Source organism: Nicotiana tabacum, chromosome 7 (genome assembly GCF_000715075.1).
Source record: "Nicotiana tabacum cultivar K326 chromosome 7, ASM71507v2, whole genome shotgun sequence".
Classification (NCBI taxonomy): Eukaryota; Viridiplantae; Streptophyta; class Magnoliopsida; order Solanales; family Solanaceae; genus Nicotiana; species Nicotiana tabacum.
In genome coordinates this window covers 88,619,409-88,644,279 of record NC_134086.1, presented here as the reverse complement: position 1 = coordinate 88,644,279, position 24,871 = coordinate 88,619,409, and the positions used below count along the sequence as shown (strand labels likewise).

General features: G+C 37.2%; 2 protein-coding genes across 2 annotated transcripts; one reads left to right on the top strand and one right to left on the bottom strand.

Moving 5' to 3' along the window:
• Window positions 1-293: 293 nt before the first annotated feature.
• On the bottom strand, window positions 294-5,151 carry LOC142182726 (uncharacterized). Its single transcript, XM_075257366.1, has 2 exons — window positions 4,828-5,151; window positions 294-2,282 (listed from the first exon to the last, which is right to left on the bottom strand). Exon 2 carries the CDS (start codon window positions 1,972-1,974, stop codon window positions 991-993), a length of 984 nt encoding a protein of 327 aa, XP_075113467.1. The 5' UTR covers window positions 1,975-2,282; window positions 4,828-5,151; the 3' UTR covers window positions 294-990.
• A 6,678-nt stretch (window positions 5,152-11,829) lies between these two features.
• On the top strand, window positions 11,830-12,861 carry LOC142162161 (aspartic proteinase CDR1-like). Its single transcript, XM_075218485.1, has 2 exons — window positions 11,830-11,895; window positions 12,433-12,861. Exons 1-2 carry the CDS (start codon window positions 11,830-11,832, stop codon window positions 12,859-12,861), a joined length of 495 nt encoding a protein of 164 aa, XP_075074586.1.
• The last annotated feature ends 12,010 nt before the right edge of the window (window positions 12,862-24,871 follow it).

Below are 24,871 nucleotides of genomic sequence, written 5' to 3'. Positions count from 1 at the left end.
ACATGTCTGTCTTCTTGGTGTGTCGTGGTCACAAGACATTTTTTCATCCCTTAGTGACAAACTTTCCAACAAACATCAATTGATTAAACATCCTCAAGCCCGATCTTCCCAATGATTTGAAGGTGAATTTTACTCGACCTTAATTCCAAAGTATTTCAACTCTTTATTATCCTCGAAACTGTCTTTTTCTCAGTTGTCCAATTCAAGCTTAAATAATTTTCTAAGATCTGGCCAAAAATTCCGCATGCATGTCATGTCATTAAAACTAGCGGGAAAAGAACTAAACATGGAATGACACAAAAGGAAAAACTGTATTTTATTGAGTAAAAAACAAGTCAAACAACCTAAAATTCGAGTTACAACCCTAAATAACCCGGCTAATGAAAATAGCAAAAGAACAGAAAGACAAGACTCACACAAACGAAATGGAGGGATAGAAGGGTTTGACTCAATAAAACAAATAAAATCTGGATCACAACCCTGAAATAACCCAGATAATAGAAAAAACATCAAAACAAACTACCAAGATTCCTTCCTAGTGAGGAGGGAATGACTTTACAATTGCTAAGCTTGACATTTAGCCACAAATTTGCTCATCAGAATCAGCAGAGCCTTCTCCAATTTCAAAATCATTAACTTCAGTTAGCAAATTCTCGAGAGGATTCTCATACTCCATGTCACCACGCATCATCCCCACAAGGTGTGCATCATCATGTACAGGTAAAGGATTCTGCATGATATTTTGGGCGTCACTGTCTTGGATCACAATCAGTTTTTCCTGGATCATCCTTTCTATTCCTCTTTTCAAATCCCGACATCTTTCAACATTGTGCCCCTGGGCATTGGAATGGTATTCACACCTTTTAGAAGGGTCAAATCTTCTTGCACGTGGGTCCACATGATTTGGAGTAATAGGTGCAATCATGTCATAATGCTTTAATTTCTCAAACAAGCTTGCATAGGACTCTCCTATTGGTGTAAAATTATCTTTCAACTTTTGTTCCCCTTTATACCTCTGGCCTGGATGTGGGTTATAGGGCACCTGAAAATTTTGTGGAAGCTGGTGGAGATTTTGTGATGCTCGTGCTCTCCTTCTGGGTGTTTTGATGGCTGGACAACATACTGATGTGGAGCGACAGAGTATCGTGGGTTCTGAGGTGGATAGCAATGCTCAGGGGAGTCATGGAAAACTTGAGGAGTCTGCTCATACCTTCGAGATGTTCTCCTGGGACCTCTTCTCGACCCTGATGTCATCATGATTTCTTCAACCTTCTCATTTATGTCGCTAAAATTATCAGATTCAACCCGGACAGCCTGAGTTGCGGCTTTAAAAACTGCTTGACTTATAATTTTGCCTGTCTTAAGACCATTCTCTACCATTTCTCCCATTTTGATTGCTTCCGAGAAGGATTTGCCAACTACAGACATCATGTTTTGAAAGTAATCTGGCTCTTGCGCTTGAAGGAAGACAGTGATTAGCTCGTGGTCATCCATGGGTGGCTTAACTCGAGCTACTTGCTCTCTCCATTTAATGGCATATTCACTGAAACTTTCACTTGGTTTCTTTTTCAGGTTTGAAAGGGAAATGCGGTCTGGGGCAATGTCGATGTTGTATTGGAACTGTTTGACAAAGGCCTGTGCCATGTCATCCCAGACATACCAGTGAGACGTGTCTTGATTGATAAACAATTCGGAGGCTACTCCCGTAAGGCTTTCCCCAAAATAAGCCATCAACAATTCTTCATTTCTTCTGGCACCTCTCAATTGATTGCAATACCTTTTCAGGTGGGCTATGGGGTCTCCATGTCCATCATACTTTTCAAATTTGGGAGACTTGAAACCAGGCGGCAAGTGGACATCAGGGAACATACATAGATCTTTGAAGGCAACACTCTTTTGACCTGTCAACCCTTGCATGTTTTCCAACCGTTGTTCTAAGCTTTTCACTCTTTGGGCCACTTCTTCATGTACCATCTTTCGGGCAGGCTTCTCAACGTTTGCAGGAAGATCAAATGAGTACGAGTGGTACTCAGGAGAGTGGTACTGCTCTTGATGTGTAGCAAATTGTGACTCATGACGAGGCTATCCTTGACCACTGGCCCATGCTTGACACATTTCGGTCATTTGTTGTTTCAGCATTCAATTTTTCTCAAACACAGTAGACTCTTGTTGAACCCTCTGACCCTGAGTCTCTTGAGAACTTGTAACAACTTCAACATCAGTTATCATTTTTCCTCAGATCTTGTGTTTCCGGCTTACCACAAACCGACCACCTCAACTTTCTTCACAATTCAAAACAAAACATGTTAGAATGGACTCAGTCGGTCCTTATTATTATCAACATTTTTCCTTTTTTTTCCTTTTTTTTCCTTTTTTCATTTTTCTTTTCAATGGTTGATCGAACCTGATGTAGGTTGCCTACGTATCATGTGGGAACATGAATCAGATCTTGCGTAGTTCGGAAAGATCATGAATAAAGTAAATAAACTAACTTTTTTTGAATTTTTATTTTATTTTTTCAAAAGAAACACTTATAAAGAAGAAAGGGAATATTTTTGGATTTTGTTTTTCTTCAGCATTTTTGCAAAGAAATATTTTTGAATTTTGAATTTTCTTTTCAATTTTGAAAGAAGAATGAAAATACTTTTGGATTTTTGGAAGAAATTAAAAGAAAATATTTTTGTATATTTTTTAAAAATAATTAGGGTCTAAAAGAAAGGCTTCCTAAAGAAGCAAGGAATGAAAAATATTTTTTGGATTTTTGAAAAATTGGGGTCTAAAAAAAACCTTTCTAGAGAGGAAGTAAAGGAAAATATTTTTGGATTTTTTTGAAAATTATGGGCCGGAACCGATGAGGTTTGCCTACGTATCTCATATTCGGTGAGAATCAGACCCGCGTAGTTCTCCCGCTTTGACACATTTTGAAAAGGACACAGTGTTTGACTCTTTTGAAATAACTCCTTTTTTTTTGAAAGATTTTGTCAGAGTTTTGGGATGTTTTCAAATTCTGGGGGGGGGGGTTAGAACCGGGCTTTATTTCCGTCCCTACATCACTCTTGGTTTTTCTTTTGTTTTATTTTCCTAGCTGGTCATCATGCAAGCCGAAACAAATAAATATTCACATAGCACATAGAATACATCAGGATGGTCTGTTTATTTTGGGCACACCTATCCTAGACGGACCCAACTCCTGTGTTGATCCCCCTAAGTCAAATGCACGTGATGCAAACAAGCGTTCCTACTAGGGATCCGGCATGAAGCAGTGTTTTTCTAGGTTTAAGACCTGGGGTTATGTTCTAGACTTGGGGTACCCGTGCGGACAACAGAGGCCGAAGAGGGGGCGACGTACCGGGAGCACTGAAGTCTACCCGGCCTTGTCGCATGCCCAGCCTCGTTCTATTTGGTATGATTTCTACAGAAAAAGCGGGCCACGCAAACGTGTGCACCATTTTCAGAAGATTCAGAGGGGTGGCGTAAGAAGACAGTTATATACAATTCAAACAATATCAAAGCGGTAAATAGGCAACAATTAGCACAAAAAGTTCACAAAATACAGTAATATCAACAATAAACAAAGCCAAGCAAAATCATATTAACAAGCTCGAATTCTTGAACCCTGAACCAGAGATTCTGGGTTCGGTCCACAGCAGAGTCGCCAGAGGTGTCACACCTCCTTTTTTACTACACCCCTGCAAGGGTATAAATAAAAAGAGTTTTTCCAATTAAAGGACGATCGAAACGGAATTTATTTTAAAAGATTCAGAGTCGCCACTTGGGAGATTTATGGTGTCCCAAGTCACCGGTTGAATCCCGAATCGAGGAAAACTTGACTCTATATTATAGTCCGTGAACCAGAAATCCAAGTAAGGAATTCTGTTAACCCGAGAGAAGATGTTAGGCACTCCCGAGTTCCATGGTTCTAGCACAGTCGCTTTGATTATACTTGGCTTACTAAATTGTCTAATTACTTATTTTCAAACCTATGTGCATCTACCCCCTTAACCATTTTTATTTGCTCAATTACTATTAATTATGGAATTATCTTTAAAAACTAGTTACGCGTACATGTACTCATTTCATTTGGCGCGTCAAAAATCGTGTCACGCGTACGTATCCACAATTAATCACGCCTTATTATTAATAAGATTGTTTCACCCAAAGTTGCGTGAACGCATACCTTGGTTTTAATTTCTGGAATTGTAACTATGTCACGCCAACGTGTACACAACCACGATAATTTATTAAGTCGTCTTCAATGCAAAATAAAGAAAATAAAGGGGTGCGGCAGCCAAGCTAATGCCAGAAACAATATAACACGCTACTATCACTTTCAATTTTTGTCACTTTCTTGCTCCCTTGATCCAATGTTCTTTTAATTCAATTATTCATTGCAAAAATGGTCCAGCTTGGACACAATACATTAGCAGAACACACGCTCAACCAATGGCCACACATGCAAACTCCGTATATTCTTAATCTTCGAGATTGTTGTAAGGCCAAATTTATGAACAAAATATTATTGGGGGAAAATAATCTAGCCAACATGATCTATTACATGGCCAAATTCCTTGTGGTCCAAAACCAACCTTATGACCCATTCTTATTCCTTGCCAAGAAAAAATCAACTCCAATTTTTCATTGGCCCGATTAAAAGCATTTATTTAAGAACCAAGACTACATACATTATAGTGGAAATAAAAACTAATCAAAATAATTTAAATGACAACTAAAACATGATACTCAAACAACATAGAATCACAAATCAACCAACACGCGCACCAAGCTATTATAACACAATGAAATGAGAATTGAAATTGAGAAATGGACCTTTTATTGATGAACAAAGCTGAAAATTGCAAATCAATCAGGCTAAGCCAAGCAACAATCCTTGGACTGAAACACTGAGATTACGAACTGGAACCTCGAATCGACCGCGCCCAACTGACCGGAAAACCCAATTAATTTAAAAAAACTCCCAGCGAAATATTCATAGAAAATGGAATAAGCTACTGCTCTTAGCCGATGTAGTCATTGAGACCCGAACTTAACCTTTTGGAAAGCTCTTAAAATCAGCAGAATTGCGAGCCACTATATCGTCAACTTCTCTGAACTCCTTTAACAAAGAATCAAATGCCTCCCTTTTGTCCGTGTGTGTATGTGTGCCTTTTTCTCTTTCTTTTTTTTTTGCTTTTGAATTCAAAGACTGTCGTTTTTTGTGCATTTCTTTTTCCATTTTAATGATGAAAGCAACAACGTTAACAAGTCCATTGGTGTAGATTCAATGAGCACTACTGAAAGATGATGGAATTAAGCGCCTTGCCTTTTTTGCTATGCCACTAAGCAATTTGGGGGGGGTCTCTTTTTGGATTCTGCGGCTCTCCTTTTTTGTGTAGGCTAGGCCTATTTTAGATGTTAGATACTATATATAGGGGTAGGGATTAGGTTAGGGGTATGGGCCTAGGAATATGGGCTAGGGAATTGGGCCAAAGACTAAAAAAATGGACTATAGGATTTATTTATAGGAGTATGTTCGGACTGTTGCTTATTGGTGCGCGTATTGTGCAAGTTGTGGCTTAGGCCTGTATTGATGTGTCATGTCACCAGAGTAGTGTATTGGATTAGAGGAGATCGTTGGGATCATTAGTGAATACGAACGGATTTGATTTTAGCATGTTGGAAGGATAATATCGAGCTTCGGCTCAGAAATTTGCTGTGGTATTTGCCAAAGGAGAAGTGGCTTCATGAATGGTTGATCTAGGAAATGGTTATGGCTTACTGCGTGTTTTAGTGATCATTGGCAGTATATGAAAGTGTTGGGATGATACTTTAGTTGATAAGAGTTTTTCTATCGGTATTCGGGTGTTGTGTGTAGCTGTTGTGATTACAAGTTATCACTACGAGTGTTTGAGTTATGTGGTATATCAAGTGATTGCACCTGAGATTGCAATTATGGGTGATTACAGCTTGTTCGGGCTTATTCTGAATATAGATATCAGATTCTGATCTTGTGAATGATTTCAGAAGTGGAAATATGGTTCTAAGGCTTATGGGCTAGGTTGGAATGTGAAAATGCAGTTTCATTGTGTTATCAGACCTATATGAGATAGGGTGACGTGGGATCACCCCCGGGTATATTCATGATAAGGTTATTCAGCGATTGGATGGCCTTTAGAACAGCTCTGGGCACGTTCGAGCACGAACGTATGTTTAAGTGGGGGAGGATGTAACGACCTGACCGGTCGTTTTGAGCTTTTGCACTTTGCTCGCCAGTTCTCGGGCATGACTTTCCCCGTGTGATGTATTATGAATTATGTAAATCGTTGGTTTTGGTTTTTAGGGTAATCGGAATGAATTTGGAAGAAACAGTTCTCAGTTGAAGCTTAAAATTATGAAGGTTTGACCAAGATTTGACTTGTTTGTATATGATCTCGGATCGGAATTTTTATGATTTGGTTAGCTCTGTTAGGTGATTTGGGACTTAGGAGCGTTATCGGAATGTTTTTTGGAAGTCCGTGGAAGTTTTAGGCTTGAATTGGCAAAATTAAGATTTCGGCATTTTCCGGTTGATAGGTGAGATTTTGATATAAAGGTTAGAATGAAATTCCGGAAGTTGCAGTAGTTCTGTTGTGTCATTGGGGATGTGTGTGCAAAATTTTAGATCATTCGGACGAGGTTTGATAGACTTTTTTATCGAATTCAGAATTCAGAAGTTTTGAAATTCTTAGGCTTGAATCCGAGGGTGATTCGATGTTTTGATGTTATTTGAGCATTCCGAAGGGTGGAACAAATTTGAATGATATTTTAAAATTGGTTGGCATGTTTGGTTGAGGTCTCGGGGGCCTCGGGTGAGTTTCAGGGTGGCTCCGGACCATTTCTAAGCTATTTTTAGCTGCTAATTTTTGGCTACAGCAGTGTTCTATTCGATTGCGGGAAACTGGATGCGATCGCGATGAGTAAAATGCGAAACAAATGTCAGTGCTTCGCGATTGAGGATGAACCTTCGTGATCGCATAGAGTAAATATTTTGCTGCACTGATCCAACTTTAGAAGCTTATATCTCATAATATATAAGGAATTTGGAGATGATCCAAAAATAAAAGTTGTATCCCTTTGTGTCTAGTTTTCAGAAATGTAAATTAATTAGAATTTTAAGTTTTGTACAAAAAGTTATGGTGGTTACACTATAGGCTATCCGGGAAGGGTTTAGGAATCTCTAATGCATAGGGTTGAATTTGGAAGCTTATATCTCGCAAGATATAAAGAGTCAGGAAATGAGCAACATATGAATTTATAGCACTTGATGTCTAGTTTTCAGAATATCAAACCATTTATCATTTGGAGTTGTGTGCAAAAAGTTATGACCATTATACTAGAGGTTGTCCGGAAGAGCTGGGAACTTGTTCTTCGCCATCGAGAAGCGTTGTCCGCGATCGCGAAGGGCAAATTTTGGGCTGAGAAAAGTTGTGCTTCGCGATCGCAAAGCATTTTCCGCGATCACAAAGAGTATATACTTGGTCAGAATGTTTTAAAGACCTGTTCCGCGACTTTGAGCCCTTTTTACACCATTTTTGAACGGGAAAAGAGCTTGGATGCGATTTTGAAGAGAGGAAATCATTGTTCTTCATTGAGGTAAGGATTTTGGACCCTAAAACTTAATTAATTGTGATTAAGGTACGAAAATATCAGTGTAAATTCATGAAAATCAGTAGAAAAAGGTGGAGTTAGGGCTTGAGATTATGAGACCTTCTAGGGATGATTTGAGGGGTCAAACGAACTCCGATTTTTGAGTTCTTTATAAGTACGGACTCGTGAGATGATGAAGAACATTTTGGTATAAAGTTTGTCCAGTTCCGGGATGTGGTCCAAGGGGTCAAGTTTTGACCGATTTCGAATTTTGTGCGTAAAATCGATATTTTTCAATTGGAATTCATTCGTTTAGCATAATTTGATGATAAAAATCTGAAATTGGTAGATTTGGAGCACACGGAACTTGGTTCGAGAGGCAAGCGTATTGCAGAGTAGCTTTTCGGGCTAGTTCGAGGTGAGTAATGATTGTAAATGATATTCTGAGGGTTTGAAACTCCGGATTGCACATCATGGTGCTATATTGAGGTGAGGCACACACTGGATGACGAGCGTGGGGTCGTTCACTATTGGGGATTGTGACTCAGGCCATCCCCATTTGATAATTTTACCGCGTATTTGATTAAAAACTATTTGCTATCATCATTATTTGGGTTGAATGCCATATTTGGGCCTAGTGCCAACTATTTGAACCCATCGGAGATTTTTGTTGATATTTCCTCACTGTTTTGACTTTATACTTGAACTCAGTCATGTTATTTTCTACTGTTTTCAAAACTCCAAGTTTATTTTGCTTTAACACTTGAAATGATATCTCAAACAATATTTTGGGTTGAGCATCATGTTTTACTGTTGCCCGAGTGACTTATGTGATTTTTGATTGAGTAAGGCCAAGGGTCTATATTGTGAGGATACTTTTGGGTCGGGCTGCATGCCACATCAGTGAGATACTGATTTGATTATGAGGCCGAGGTCCTGAGATATGTACGCCATGAGATTGGCTTGTTGATATTGATATGAGGCTGAGGGCGTGTTTATAATGCCACGAGGTGGCTTGATATTGCGCTTGGGCCGTAAGGGGCCCCTCCCGGAGTCTGTACACCCAAGTGAGCGCGGGTACCCATTGTGATGTGAGATATAGCCCGAGGGGCTGATATTAAACAATGTGATAGTCCGAGGGGCTGGTATTGTTCTATGTGATTGCCCGAGGGGCTGGTACCGTTCTATGTGATTGCCTAAGGGGCTGGTATTGTTCTGAGATATTGCCCGAGGGGCAGAGTTGTTGACATTGTGCTCGAGGGGTGAACCTTTATGTGTTTATCTTTCATATTTACTTGTCATTTTACCTGTTAAACTATGGTATTTGTGCCCGAGGGGCGGATTTCTGTGCTTATCTGCACTAACTGTTTTGCATTCATTTGTGTAACTGTTGAAAGAGTCATTTTCAAAGAAGTTTAAACTGAGCTAAGATGATTTAAGAGATTTTTACAGCTTCACTGCCTTCTTACTGGTTTTTGAACTGCTTCTATATAGCATCTTGATATGCTTTACGTGATTTCTTACCATTCAGACTTTAGTTATGATTATTACTCACTGAGTTGGAGTACTCACTTTACTCCCTGCACCTTGTGTGTAGATTCAGGTAATTCTAAAACCGGTAGCGGGTATTGGTTGACCAGAGGCAGAGTCATCGAAGTTTAGCAAGGTAGCTGCCGGCGTTCACAGCACTGCTTTTCTCCCTCTTCTTTTCATTAGTCTATATTTTGTACCTTTCAGACTTTTCAGTTGTATTTAGACCCTAGTAGATGCTCGTGACTTGTGACACCCTGGTATCGGGCTGTGTTTGGGATGCAGTCCGCATTTTATATTATCTTTCGTTTAGTCTTTGGCTTATTTACTCATACTTAGACTGTTTGTTAATGTTAAACTATTTAAAAACGGAATTGGGACTAGTTGGATGGCCTTGTCTTCACGAGAGGCGTCATCACGATCGGGTCCGGGTTTAGGGTCGTGACACTTTGTGTACTATTTCTTGACCCTCATAGGGATATCGGTTGTCGAACAAAAATTGGATCTTGTTGTTAATCCTTCTACTATTTTCTAAGAGGGTAATATTGTGATTGACTCAAAAACTACTTATACTTTCCTTCCTTCACCGTTCTATAACTAACTTGAAACATTAGTAAGAGAAGCCACTGAAAAATAACCGTGGTTGACAACTCATCATGTGAGTTGCGTTTGTGCCATAAAGATCTGTAAGGCATTGATATTCCTCCAATGAAGCTTTATTTTTATTGAAGATTATGTGCTATTATCAATGGAGAATATAATGCCATTCTCGTCGGATAAGATTTAGATTGTGTTGATTATAAACAAAGATTGTTATAACTAAAAAAGATGCACATTTCCTGCACTTATGTTGAGATAGATGTGTGGCATACCAGGATCGATAAGATTGTGAATAAAGACATTCAGCCCAGGGCTCGTTGGAGGACAAGATATGAGAAACTATACTTAGATGGTATGGTCATATGAAGAGAAGAAACACAAATGTTCCTACGAAGAGGTGTGAGAGGTTGACCCTTGGTGGGTCTGAAAAGGGTTAAAGGTAGGCGAAAGAAGTATTGGAGAGAGGTAATTAGGTAGGATATGGTGTTGCTTCAGCTTACCGAGGACATGACCCTTGACAGGAAGCTGTGAAGGTTGAGAATTAAGGTAAAAGGCTAGTAAATAGTCGAGAGTATTTGTTTCTAATACTAGTAGTGGTGGTTTAGTCTTGTATTATGTTATTGTTATATTTCTATTACTACATGTTGTTTCTTTCTCTTCATTTTCTTATTATCTTATTGGTATTTGAGCAATCATAATATTACCCATAATTGAGGTGTTTTTAGTCATCAACAACAATTACTACAATGGATAAATGGAAAAACATAACTAATTTTTTCTTGAAATTACTACAATGGACAACTATTCAGCTTATCCACCGTTTTCAATATTACTTCTCCTCTATCTTCTCCAAATTCCCTTTGGATTGAGTTAGTACCTGACCCTCTAGGTGCATACTTTATAAACTTTTCTGTTGGAACTCCACCTGGCAATTGTTGACACTAACAGTCATATTAATTGGATACAATGCCAACCTTTTCTAGATTGTTACAAGCAAGATATGCCCATCTTCGATCCCGTAAACTCTTCAACTTTTAAGTCGCTATCTTATAATTCAGATAAATGCTTTCAGAATAGCTGCCAAGGAACTGTATTCTAAGACTTACGTTGCTAGTAGTTATTCATTTGGTGATGTAGCCACGGAAACTTTCACTTTTTATTATGAAAATAGAGAAGAAATTTCTTTCCCAAGTATTATTTTTGGATGTGGTCACAGATCCAAATCTATACCAGTGAACCCAATGATGTTTGCCGTAATAAGGCTCGGCACTTCTCATGCGTCTTTAGTGTCGCAACTTAGTCCAACATTTGGATAAAACATTTCCTACTATTTTGTGCCAAGGGCACAATTAGATATCCCTAGAAAACTTACCTTTGGTGACAATTCTTGGGGACTGGGGAGTTTTTTCACTCCAATTGTTGTTAAACATACCTTTATGTACTATTTCTTGACCATCTTAGGCATACCGGTTGGTGAACAAAAACTGGATCTTGTTGTTAATCCCTCTACTATTTTCCAAGAGGGTCATATTGTAATTGACTCAGAAACTACTTATTTTTTCCTTCCTTTACTGTTCTATAACCAACTTGAAATATTAGCGAGAAAAGCCATTAAAAAAGAACTATGGGTTGACAACTCATCATCTGAGTTGAGTCTCAGCCATAAAGATCTGGAAGGCATTGATATTCCTCTAATGAAGCTTTATTTTTATTGAAGATGATGTGCTATTATCAATGGAGAATATAATGTCATTCTCGTCGGATACGATTTAGATTATGTTGATTATAAACAAAGATTGTTATAACAAACAAAGATGCATATTTCTTGCACTTATGTTGAGATAGATGTGTCGGCATACCAGGTCGATAAGATTAGGAATAAAGATATTCAGCACAAAGTAGGAGTAGTATCGATAGAGAATAAGATATGAGAAGCGAGGCTTAGATGGTAAGGTCATATGAAGAGAAGAAGCACAAATGTTCCTACGAAGAGGTGTAAGAGGTTGACCCTTGGTGGGTCGGAGAAGGGGTAAAGGTAGGCGAAAGAAGTATTGAGGAGAGGTGAATAGGTAGGATATGGCGTTGCTTCAGCTTACCAAGGACATGACCCATGACAGGAAGGTGTGGAGGTTGAGAATTAAGGTAAAAGGGTAGTAAATAGTCGAGAGTATTTGTTTCCAATACCAATAGTAGTGGTGTTAGTCTTGTATTCTGTTATTGTTATATTTCTATTACTACATGTTGTTTCTTTCGCTTCATTTTCTTATTATCTTATTGTTATTTTAGCAATTATAATATCACCCATAATTAAGGTGTTTGTAGTCTTCAACAATAATTACTACTATGGTAAAAATGAAAAACAATAACTAATTTTGTCTTATAATTTTAAAATAACAAATAATTTGAGACAACTATTCAACTTATCCACCATTTTCAATATTACTGTCTCCTCTATCTTCTCCAAATTCACTTCGGACTGAGTTAGTACCTGACCCTCTGGGTGCATACTTTATAAACTTTTCTGTTGAAACTTCTCTAAAGTTCCAATTGGCACTTGTTGACACTAACAGTCATATTAATTGGATACAATGCCAACCTTTCCTAGATTGTACAAGCAAGATATCCCCATCTTTGATCCCGTAAACTCTTCATCCTTTAAGTCGCTATCCTGTAATTCAGATAAATGCTTTCAGATTAGCTGCCAAGGTATTGTATTCTACGACTTACGTTGCTAGTAGTTACTCATTTGGTGATGTAGCCATGGAAACTTTCACTTTCTATTATGAAAATAGAGAAGTAATTGCTTTCCCAAGTATTGTTTTTGGATGTGATCACAGATCCAATTCTATACCAGTGAACCCTATTATGTATGGCATAATTGGGCTTGGCGCTTCTCATGCGTCTTTAGTGTCGCAACTTAGTCCAACATTTGGACAAAAACTTTCCTACTGTTTTGTGCCAAGGGCACAATTAGATATCCCTAGCAAACTTACCTTTGGTGATAATGCTTGGGGACCGGGGAGTTTTTTCACTCCAGTTGTTGTTAAACTTACCTTTTTATACCATTTCTTGACCCTCTTAGGCATACCGGTTGGTGAAAAAAATTGACCTTCTTGTTAATTCCTCTACTGTTTTTCAAGAGGAAAATACTGTGATTGACTCAGCAGCTACTTATACTTTCCTTCCTACATCGTTTTACTTATTTTCCTTCCTACACCATTTTACAATCAATTAGACACATTGGTAAGAGAAGCCATTAAAGTAGAGCCGTGGATTGACAACTCATTATCTGCTACAAAGATCTGAAAGGCACTGATATTTCTCCAATGATGCTTCATTTTATTGGAGCTGGTGTTCTATTTTCTAAGGAGAATATAATGCCTCCAATTCTAAATTGTAGCAGACTTCAATGCCTAGCCTTTAAACGAATGGAAGATCCGTCTTTCTTTGGCGATATGGTCCAATCAAACTTTTTCATCTGATACGATTTAGATAAAAAATGATCATGTCTTTCAAGGCCATTGATTGCAACAAGTTGACCTGATTTAGTTCCAAAATAGGTTTAAGTCCTTATTATGAAATTATAATCTACTTTGTTATTTGTGAAATTCAGTCCATATCAACCTATGTAACAAAGAAAATATCTATTAGTACTTATTTATATTCTCATTAATTGTACTTATTCGTCAGGGTTCATGATCATCATTTTATAATAAACAGTATCAATCAAGAAAATAAAATTATTATAATATACACAGAGAAAAGAAAAATATATTTACGAATAAAATTTTTCAACGTGGTGTTAAAGAGATTCTCAAGGATTGAAAATTACTCCAAAATATCGCTTCGGGCATAGTTAGTTATCCAAAGTAAATTAAGCTTTAGTAACGAACATAAAAGATGACGTGCTATGAACATATATAATGGGTGCATGAGATGTGCATCTTTTCTAGCCATAAAAATTTATCTTGCTCTACCGTGCTTTAAAAACTTTTATTAGCAATATCAATATTTTATGGCTTCAACACAAATTTAATCCATCACTTCACATCCAAATCACCTTTTTTTCATTAGGCTCTACTAAATTAAAAATGCATAAAAAAATATCATATTTATGAGTGCGTGAAATGTGCATCTTTATTAGATATAACAATCTTTGTTTGATAATCACACAATCTGATACTATAAAAGAATGACTTTATACATATCAAACGCTAATATTTGTTTGTTAGTTTATCATTTTAAAAGAAAAATAGATATGAAATTAATGGTATTTTCTTAAAACTATAATATTATATTGATAACCAAATATTGACTCATAAAATAGTAATAGGTCCACATAAATGGAAAGAATATTAAAAGGTTATCCCTTTTCTTTGCCTAAAGAGTAAACAAGTTTATACTAAGAGATTTATATTATTAGGGAACAAGTTTACCTATAAATACATGTAGGCTCTCTCTTTCTTTTGTTCGAATACATAATTAATTTGTCTTTCTAGTGGAATCATTTTGGCCATCAAAATTACTCTCAATCTCTTCGTTGCTTTTTCCTTGGCAATCTTCCTCAGTAATGTCTTCTCTTCACTACTTATGACTGAAGCCAAAGGTACTGAAGCTTGTCGTTAAACCCCCGGCAACCATATTATTTCTTGACCCTTAGTGTTGGGAAGGTAAGGCTGGAGATTCTTGTCAATTCCTATACTACTTTTCAAGTGGGAAACGTAGTCATATATTCTAGAACTACCTACACTACTTTTCCTACGTAGTTATTTTATGTAATTTATTAAATTCAATAGTATCTTAGACATAGAGGTGCCTCATAGGAGACGATAAATTAACTACACTATTTTTGACGAGCGAGCAATAATTTAGTGTTGTGCTTTGCGCTGTCAGTGGCCTAATCAAACTTTCTCGTTGGATATGATTTAGATAAAAATGATCGTATCCTTCAAGGCCACTGATTGCATCAAGTTGGCCTAATTTATTTAATTAGCTTCACACTTCTTTAGTCTGTTATATTCTACTTTGATACGTATATATGGACTTCAGTCTGTATCATCTATAGAGAAAAAAGAATTCTATTGTTTTGTGCCTTTTTCACAAGTAGATCTCTAGCAAACTTACATTTAATGAGAATGCTTGGGGTCTATGAGTGTTTTCAATACAGTTGTTGTTAGTTATTGACCCTCTTAGGCATATCAGTTGGTGAACAAAAACTGGACCTCGTTGTTAATCCCTCTAAAGTTTTTCAAAAGGGTTATATTGTGATTGACTCAGAAACTACTTATATTTTCCTTCCTTCACCTTCTATAACCAACTTGAAACATTAGCGAGAGAATCCATTAAAAAAGAACTGTGGGTTGACAACTCATCATCCGAGTTAAGTCTCAGCCACAAAGATCCGGAAGGCATTATATTCCTCCGATGAAGCTTTATTTTTAATGAAGATGATGTGCTATTATCTATGGAGAATTAATGCCATTCTCGTTGGATACGATTTAGATTGTGTTGATTATCAAACAAAGATTGTTATAACTAACAAAGATGCACATTTCTTGTACTCATGTTGAGATAGATGTTCGGGCATACCATGATCGATAAGATTAGGAATAAAGACACTCAGCCCAGGGTAGGAGTAGTCTTGGTGGAGGACAAAATGTGGGAAGCAAGGCTTAGATGGTATGGTTGTGTGACGAGAGGAAGCACAAATATTCATGCAAAGTGGTGTGAGAGGTTGACCCTTGGTGGGTCTGAGAAGGGATAAAGGTAGGCGAAAGAAGTATTGTAGAGAGGTGATTAGGCATGATATGGCGTTGCTTCAGTGTGACGACTCGGCCGGTCGTCTTAAGAATTTACGCCCTGATCCCCTATTAAGTGCTTTTCCCGAGTTTATTTCTGCTATTTTAATTTGCCTGGATGTTCGATTTTGAGTTTCGGAGAGTTTTGGGATACTTAGTCCCTAAATGAGAGCTTAAGTATTGGAAAGTTGACCGTAGGCGGAACCGTGTAAAGACGGCCTCAGAATGGAAATCTGATGGTTCCATTAGCTCCGTTGGGTGATTTCGGGCTTAGGGGCGTATTCAGATTGTGTTTTGGAGGTCTGTAGCTAATTTATGCTTGAAATGCCGAAAGGTCGAATTTTAATGTTTCCGGTTCGATAGTGAGATTTTGATCCGAGGGTTGGAATGGAATTCCAAAAGTTGGAGTAGCTTCGTAGTGTTGTATGTGACGTGTGTGCAAAATTTCAGGTCATTCGGATGAAGTTTGATAGACTTTTTGATTGAAAGCGTATTTCTAGAGTTTTGGAGTTCTTAGGCTTGAATCCGTGGTTGATTCGTTGTTTCGATGTTGTTTTGGGTGTTTTAAGGATTGGTATAAGTTTGAACAATGGTATTAGACTTGTTGGTGCTTTTGGTTGAGGTCCCGGAGGCCTCGGGATAATTTCGGATAGTTGACGGAAGGATTTTGGAGTTGGGAGTTTCAGCTTCAGCTGCTGGTTTTCTATCATAACCACACCTGCGAGTGTGGGACCGCAAGTGCGGCGCCGTAGAAGCGGCTTAGTGGTCGCAAAAGTGAAAATGAGGAAGGGGGTCAGGAACCATAGAAGCGGTATAAGGAACCGCACCTGCGTGACCGCAGATGAAAATTTTGGGTCGCAGGTGCGAGATGGAGTTTTTAAGTGAGAACCGTAGAAGCGGTATCGCAAATGCGATTGTTTGACCGCAGATGCGGTAATAGCTGGGCAGAAATATGAAATTTCGAGGGTTTAGTTTCAAAAGTTGGAAATTCGATTTGGAGCTCGGGAGAGGGCGATTTTGAGTGGAAATTGAAGAGGAGATCAGTGGGTAACAATTCTTTAACCCTTCTGGTTATATTCCATCAATCTATAGTTAGTTTCATCATTTAATTTCGGATTGGAGATGAAAATTGGGAAAAATTTGGAAGAAAGTTCTTAGACCAAAAATTCGACTTTTGATAGGGAATAACCTTAGATTTGGATAATTTTGGTATGCATGAACTCATGAGAGTATGAGGATTCTGAAAATATAAATTTTACCCGATTTCGAGACGTGGGCCCGAGGGGCATTTTGGTCATTTTACCTAATTTCGCGTATTAGCTTAGAATTTCTTTGTAGAGTCAGTTACTTTAAGTGTTATTTACATTATGCAATTGAATTGAATAGATTTGGGCCATTTGGAGTCGAGTACTCGTGGCAAGAGCGTGGTTTCGGATTGATTATTGAGCTGGTTCGAGGTAAGTGGCTTGTTTAACCTTGTGTGGGGGACTTTCCCCTTAGGATTGGTATTGTGATAATTGAAATGCCTTGTACGTAAGGTGACGAGTGCGTACTTGTGCTAATTATTGAAAATTCGATTTTCATTAATTAACTTTAATTGTGCTTTCCCTTTCTATTTGTTCTACTTGCACTTTTAAACTTGGTGTTAGTTAGAAAAGCATGTCTAATTGACTTAATTTCTTTATTTACTTTAACTGCCTTATTTGTATTATGTGAAGCATGTTAGGTTAGAATTGTCTGTGTTACCTTGTTATGAAGTTGAGTTTATTTGAGTATTCCTTGTGCCATTGTTGTGTGTTTTACTTTGGGACTACGGGACGGCATCCTGGGAGATCCCTTGTACGCATTTACGATTTGAGCTAAAGTGCGGGATACCGAGAGATCCCCAGCACATATATTGAGGATACCAAGAGATCCTCGGGGTACCAAGAGATCCCTAGCATACATTGAGGATACCAAGAGATCCTCGGGATACCAAGAGATCCCTAGCATATATTGAGGATACCGAGAGATCCTCGAGATACCAAGAGATCTCTATCTTACATTGAGGATACCAAGAGATTCTCGGGATACCAAGAGATCCCTATCATACATTGAGGATACCGAGAGATCCCTGGCATATATTGAGGGTACTAAGAGATCCTCAGGATACTGAGAGATCTCCAGTTATTTCCTTGTGATTGTTTTGCCTCTGTTTTAGTTATTGAATTCCTTGTTTTCCTGTATTAAATTCGTATTTTTAGATTTGAACTGTACTGCTTATCTTATACTGTCATACCTTATATTTTTATTTTACCTCAGTAGGGCCCTGACCTTCCTCGTCACTACTGACCGAGGTTAGGCATGGCACTTACTAAGTACCATTGTGGTGTACTCATGCCCTTTCTGCGCATGTTTTTCATGTGCAGATCCAGGTACTTTCACTCTGTCTTATCATCCTTGAGGCGAGGCGCTTCGGTGGAGACTTCGAGGCATATCTGTCGCGTCCGCAGACCGAGGAGTCCCTTTCTATCTTTCTGTGATAGTATAGCCCTTCAGTATTCCCTTTTTGTTAGACATTTTTGGAGTTAGAGCTTCTTATGTTTCTCTTAGCTTGTGATTCATGGGTTTCTGGGTTTTGGGAAAGTGTATTGGTTTTAAGAGTTAATATTGTGTATGTCGATCGGCACTTTTAAATGCTGTTTTATTGCTCTATTTCTGTTTTAAATTGTTTTCTTCCGCAAATTGGGTTTATCTTCCGCATCTTAGGCTTACCTAGTCGTAGAGACTAGGTGTCGTCATGATGGTTCACGGAAGTCGAGCCGGGGTCATGACATTCAGCTTACCGAGGACATGACCCTTGAAAGGAAAGTGTGGAGGTTGAGAATTAAAGTAAAAGGTATTTAAATAGTCGAGTATTTGTTTTCATTACCGGTATTAGTGGTTTAGTCTTGTATTCTGTTATTGTTATATTTCTATTACTACATGTTGTTCCTTTCACTTTATTTTCTTATTATCTTATTGGTATTTGAGAAATCATAATATCACACATAATTGATATGTTTGTAGTATTCAACAATAATTATTACAAGGGTAAAATAGAAAAAAATAACCAATTTTGTCTTGAAATTCTATAATAATAAATAATTTGAGACAACTATTCAGCTTATCCATCGTTTTCAAAATTATTGTCTCCTCTATCTTCTCCAAATTCACTCCGAATTGAGTTAGTACCTTACCCTCTGGGTGCATACTTTATAAACTTTTATGTTGGAACTCTACCAAAGTTCCAACTGGCACTTGTTAATACTGGCAGTCATCTTAATTGGATACAATGTCAACCTTGTCTGGATTCTTACAAGCAAGATATCCCCATCTTCGATCCCGTAAACTCTTCAGCCTTTAAGCCGCTATCCTGTAATTCAGATAAATGTTTTCAGAATATCTGCAAGGAATTGTATTATGCGACTTACGTTGCTAGTAGTTACTCATTTGGTGATGTAGCCACGGAAAATTTCACTTTCTATTATGAAAATGAAGAAGAAATTTCTTTCCCAAGTATTGGTTTTGGATGTGGTCACAGATCCAAATCTATACCAGTGAACCCTATGATGTCTGGCATAATAGGGTTTGGCACTTCTCATGCGTCTTTAGTGTCGCAACTTAGTCCAACATTTGGACAGAAATTTTCCTACTGTTTTGTTCCAAGGGCACAATTAGATATCCCTAGCTAACTTACCTTTGGTGACAATGCTTGGGGACCTGGGAGTGTTTTCACTCCAATTGTTGTTAAACCAACCTTTGTGTACTATTTCTTGACCCTCTTTAGGCATACCGATTGGTGAACAAAAACTTGACCTTAATTCCTCTACTGATTTTCAAGAGAAAACTATTGTGATTGACTCAGGAACTACCTATAATTTCCTTCCTACACCGTTTTACATTCAATTTGACACATTGGTGAGAGAAGCCAAACCGTGGGTTGACAGCTCATTATCTGGGCTAAGTCTCTTCTACAATGATCTGAAAGACACTGATATTCTTCTAATGACGCTACATTTTATTAGAGATGTCGTCCTATTGTCTGGGAGAATATAATGCCTCCAATTCTAAGTAGTAGCAGACTTCAGTGCCTAGCCTTGAAGATCAGTCTTTCTTTGGCAATATGGCATAATCAAACTTTCTCGTCGGATACGATTTAGATCAAAATGATCATATCTTTAAAGGCCATTGATTGCAACAAGTTGACCTGATTTAGTTCCAAAATAGGTTTCAGTTTGTATTACGAAATTATAATCTACTTTATTATTTGTGAAGTTCAGTCCATATCTACCTATGTAACAAAGAAAATATCTATTAGTACTTATTTTCTTTAATTGTACTTATTCGTCAGGTTCATGATCATCATTTTATAATAAATAGGATCAATCAAGAAAATAAGATTATTATAATATACACCGAAAAAGAAAAGTATATTTACGAATAAAACTTTTCAACATGGTTTTAAAGAAATTCTCAAGGATATTGAAAATTACTCCAAAATATCGCTTCTGGCATAGTTAGTTATCAAAAGTAAATTAAGCTTTAGTAACGAAACATAAAAGATGCACGTGCTATGAACATATAGAATGCGTGCATGAGATGTGTATCTTTTCTAGCCATAAAAATTTATCTTGCTCTACCGTGCCCTTAATCATTTTTGTTAGAAATATCAATACTTTATGGCTTCAACGCAAATTTAATCCACTACTTCACATCCAAATCACCTTTTTTCATTAGCCTCTACTAAATTGAAAATGCGTAAAAAAATATCATATTTATGAGTGCATGAAATGTGCATCTTTATTAGTTTTAACATTCTTTGTTTGATAATCAATGCAATCTGATACTATAAAATAATAACTTTATACATATCAAACGCTAATATTTGTTTGTTTGTTTTGCATTTTAAAAGAAAAGTAGATATGAAATTAATGGTATTTTCTTAAAACTATAATATTGTTAACCAAATATTGACTCATAAAATAGTTATAGGTCCACATAAATTGACACGTAAGGAATATTAAAAGGTTATCTATTTTTTATTTAAAAAAAAGAGTGAACAAGTTTATACTAAGAAATTTCTATTATTAGGGAACAAGTTTACCTATAAATATATATAAGCTCTCTTTCTTTCGTTCGAATACATAATTAATTTGTCTTTTTAGTGAAATTATTTTGGCCATCAAAATTACTCTCAATCTCTTCCTTGCTTTTCCTTAGCACTCTTACTCAATAATGTCTCCTCTTTACTACTTATGACTGAAGCGAAAGGAACTGAGGCTTATCATTAAACCCCATCCCCCTCCCCCCCCCCCCTCACCCATATTATTTCTTGACCCTTAGTGTTGGGAATGTAAGGCTGGAGATTCTTGCCAATTCCTATACTACTTTTCAAGTGGGAAACAACAATAACTATCCAGTAAAATTCTACAAAGTGGGGTTTGGGGAGGGTAATATGTACGCAGACCATACCCCTACCCCAATAGGGCAGAGAGGCTATTTCCGATGGACCCTCGGCTCAGAAAGACGGAAATAAAAAAAGATAATTCATTAGTAACTCCACTAGAAACTGTAATAGTAACAGAAGCATAACAACCAAAAGATGAATGACATGCAATAACAGTAACCAAAATCTAAGGCTCGGGGCTAAGATAAACAGCAAGGATAGTGTGGATTCAACATAAACTACAAGCCATCTAAGATCAACCCTAATCCAACCCCGTCTCACCCCCGGTATGAAGTAAGGAAAGCTCTACTACCCCCTAACCTACAACCCTAATGCTTGACCTACAGACCTTCCTAGCAAGGGCTATGTCCTCGGAAATTTGCAGTCGTACCATGTCCTGCCTGATCACCTCTCCCAATACTTCTTAGATCTCCTTCTACCTCTTCTCGTACCCACCACGACCAACCGCCCACACCTCCTCACTGGGGCATCAAGGCTTCTCCCTCTACACGTGCCCGAACCATCTAAGCATTGTTTCCCCCATCTTGTCATCCACAGGGGCCATGCCCACCTTCTTCTGAATATCTTCATTCCTAATCTTGTCTATCCTAGTATGCCCGCACATCCACCTCAGCATCCTCATCTCTGCTACATTCATCCTCTGGATATGGGAGTTCTTAACCGGCCAACACTTTGCCCCATACAACATGCCTGGTCTAACCACAACTCTATAAAACTTACCTTTGAGTATCAGTGGCACTTTCTTGTCACACAAGACTCCAGATGCAAGTCTCCATTTCATTCAGCCAACCCCTATATGGTGAGTGACGTCATAGTCGATCTCTCCGTCCCCCTGAATCATCGACCCAAGGTACTTAAAGCTATCTGTCTTGGGGATGACCTGTGATCCAAGCCTCACGTCCCTGCCTACTACCCTCGACTCAGCGCTAAACTTGCACTCCAGGTACTCTGTCCTAGACCTGCTCAATTTGAAACTCATAGACTTAAGAGTCTGTCTCTAAACCTCCAATCTCTCGTTAACACTGACTCTCGTCTCATCAATTAGAACTATGTCATCAGCAAATAACATACACCATGGCACATCCCTTTGAATATGGTGTGTCAATGGATCCATCACCAAGGCAAATAAGAACGGGCTAAGCGCAAAGCCTTGGTGTAATCCCATACCAACTGGGAAATGCTCTGAGTCGCCTCCCACAGTTCTAACCTTAGTCTTAGCTCCATCATACATGTCCTTGATCGCTCTTATGTAAGCTACCGACACGCCCTTTGCCTCAAGACATCTCCAGAGCACCTCCCTAGGAACCTTGTCATACGCTTTCTCCAAGTCAATAAACACCATGTGCAGATCCTTCTTCTTATCCCTGTACTGTTCCACCAACCTCCTAATAAGGTGGATAGCTTCCGTAGTGGAGCGACCCGGCATGAACCTAAACTGATTGTCGGATATAGACGCCATCTTCCTCGCTCTCACCTCCACCACCCTCTTTCAGACTTTCATGGTATGGCTAAGTAACTTGATACCCCTATAATTGTTACAACACTAGATTTCACCTTTGTTCTTGTACAACGGTACCACTGTACTCGACCTCCACTCCTCCGGGAAACATAGTCATATATTGTGGAATTACCTACACTACCTTTTCTACGTGGTTATTTTACGTAATTTCTTAAATTCTGTAGTATTTTAGACTTAGAGGTGCCTCATAGGAAGAGAAGATGGAGTTTGATCATGTGGCAGTCAATTTGAAAATAAATTTTCTTACTGCTTTATACCTTTGGAAAGCTAGTTGACTCAAGCAAATTCATCTTTGATGACTATACATAAAAGAAGCACGTGGTTTGAACACATAAATATGTTACTCATTGGAATCAGTTGAATCCAATAAGTATCATATTTATGCATGCGTGAGACATGCATCTTTTCTGGTTATATATATACCTACAGTTCATATTTAATCGTCCATGCATACTCCTTAAGAAGCAATTTATAAATGATAATTTTACAGTGTTACCCCCTAATTATTACTTTATTCGTTTCAAATTATCTGTCGTGATTTCTAAAAAAAGTTGTCTCAAATTATTTGTCATTTTAAAAGTTCAAGACAAAATAAATTATATTGTTCCCCTTTTAACCTTAATAGTAATTGTTCTTGAAAAGGGAAACATGACATAAATAGAGTAATATTCAATGAATAGAGATCATATCTTAAGACATAAATAAGAGTAAAATAATTTAAAATTCCTCCTACTTAATGTTTCTTAAGGGGCGTGTAAAAGAAACACGACAAATAATTTGGGATGAAGGAAGTATTATTACTAACTTTGATCTATTACAAATTCAAAATATTGGAAAATGCTAAGGTTAAATAAGTTATAAATGATAAATTCTGTCTTGATTTTTCAAACTGCAATTAAAAATAGACATCTCTTTTAGTATAATGGAGAAGTAAATGTGGATGGAGGGAATAGTAATCTCCCTTACTCTTACCCAGTCCTAAAATTTATAAATTTCACAAATGGTCATATAATTATAATTGTTTTTTTTTACCAAAGTTAAATATTGACCCTATTAAAAGAGGATCAACCCGATCCAACCCAAAATCAATATGCATAAGTAATTTTTACTTGTCTATACTATATTAGAAATTTATTTACCCTCAATAAAGAGGGTTTAATTAATTACAATTTGATATATAATTTATCAATTATATACAAGTTAGTGTTGAATGAGTATCCCTTGATTGTATTCTTTTAATGTGGCAATTAAATCCCTAACCTTCAACCAATTATTCATTAATCCCTCTCTCTCCATTTCTAGCTTTGAACAAAACAATGTCGTCTGGTAGCTTAGTACATGTCCTGGTAACTTGCTTTAACCAAGGATGAACTGAAATATTTGGACAAACTTTAGGGATTATTTAAGTAGAAAACACACATCGAGAGTAGTGTGCAAATTTTGTTAATTCATTAAAAAATTATTGACAACCATTAAAAAGGTTTGAAGCTTTGAATTCGAAAGTTGAATCTTGCGAAATTGTTAATTGTTTGGATTGAGTGTTGTTGCAACTGATTGGAGATATCATTTGGAGTTTATATCTCAATTTTGAGTGAAATTTGGAGATTCGATTTGGTTTGGTTGAATTTTCAGATTGAAACTCGAGCAAGAAGACATAAATAAATTGTATTTATTTTGTGTGTCGGGTGTTAAAACGGCATATAAAATATATACAACTAATATAATTGTATACAAGGTGTATATAAATTATATGTAAATTGTAATTTTGACTAGATTTCTATACAAAAAATAAGTTGTAGATAAATTGTATATTTTAACCTGATATGTATATATTTTATAAAAAACTTTAGTTCAGTTCTGTAAATAGAAAAACTTAGACAAACCAGGAAAATAAGTTTGCAATCTCGTATATATAAAAAAAAAAACTGCATAAATTAAAATATACATATAAAGAAACATAAGCGAACACATGCATAAATTACATCGCTTATGTTTCTGCAGTATATTTCAATTTATGCATATGGATTTTGGGTCGAGTCGGGTTGGTCTGCTTTTAATTGGGTTAATTTAGATTGAAAATAAAAAATAAAAAATGCGAAAAAAAGATATTGCATGTGTTTTCCAGCAAATGTGATTTTTGTGTGAGTTAATGAAAGTTTTATGATTTTTATTTTAGAAATACAGTTATGTAGCCTTCAAAAGAAAAAGAAAAACATAAATATATAACTTTAGTGAAACCATGACCCACATTCATGCATAACTAGCTTTCCATTGTATCCAGTATCGCAAGCAAGGATGTCAATCTTTTCTCCT

Bases quoted from the DNA above. Each gene is read 5' to 3' on its own strand.
- LOC142182726 (XM_075257366.1), bottom strand. From the start codon at position 1,974: ATGGTACATGAAGAAGTGGCCCAAAGAGTGAAAAGCTTAGAACAACGG.
- LOC142162161 (XM_075218485.1), top strand. From the start codon at position 11,830: ATGGCGTTGCTTCAGCTTACCAAGGACATGACCCATGACAGGAAGGTG. The intron at 11,896-12,432 runs GTAAAAGGGTAG...CCTGTAATTCAG, and splicing joins TGTGGAGGTTGAGAATTAAG to ATAAATGCTTTCAGATTAGC.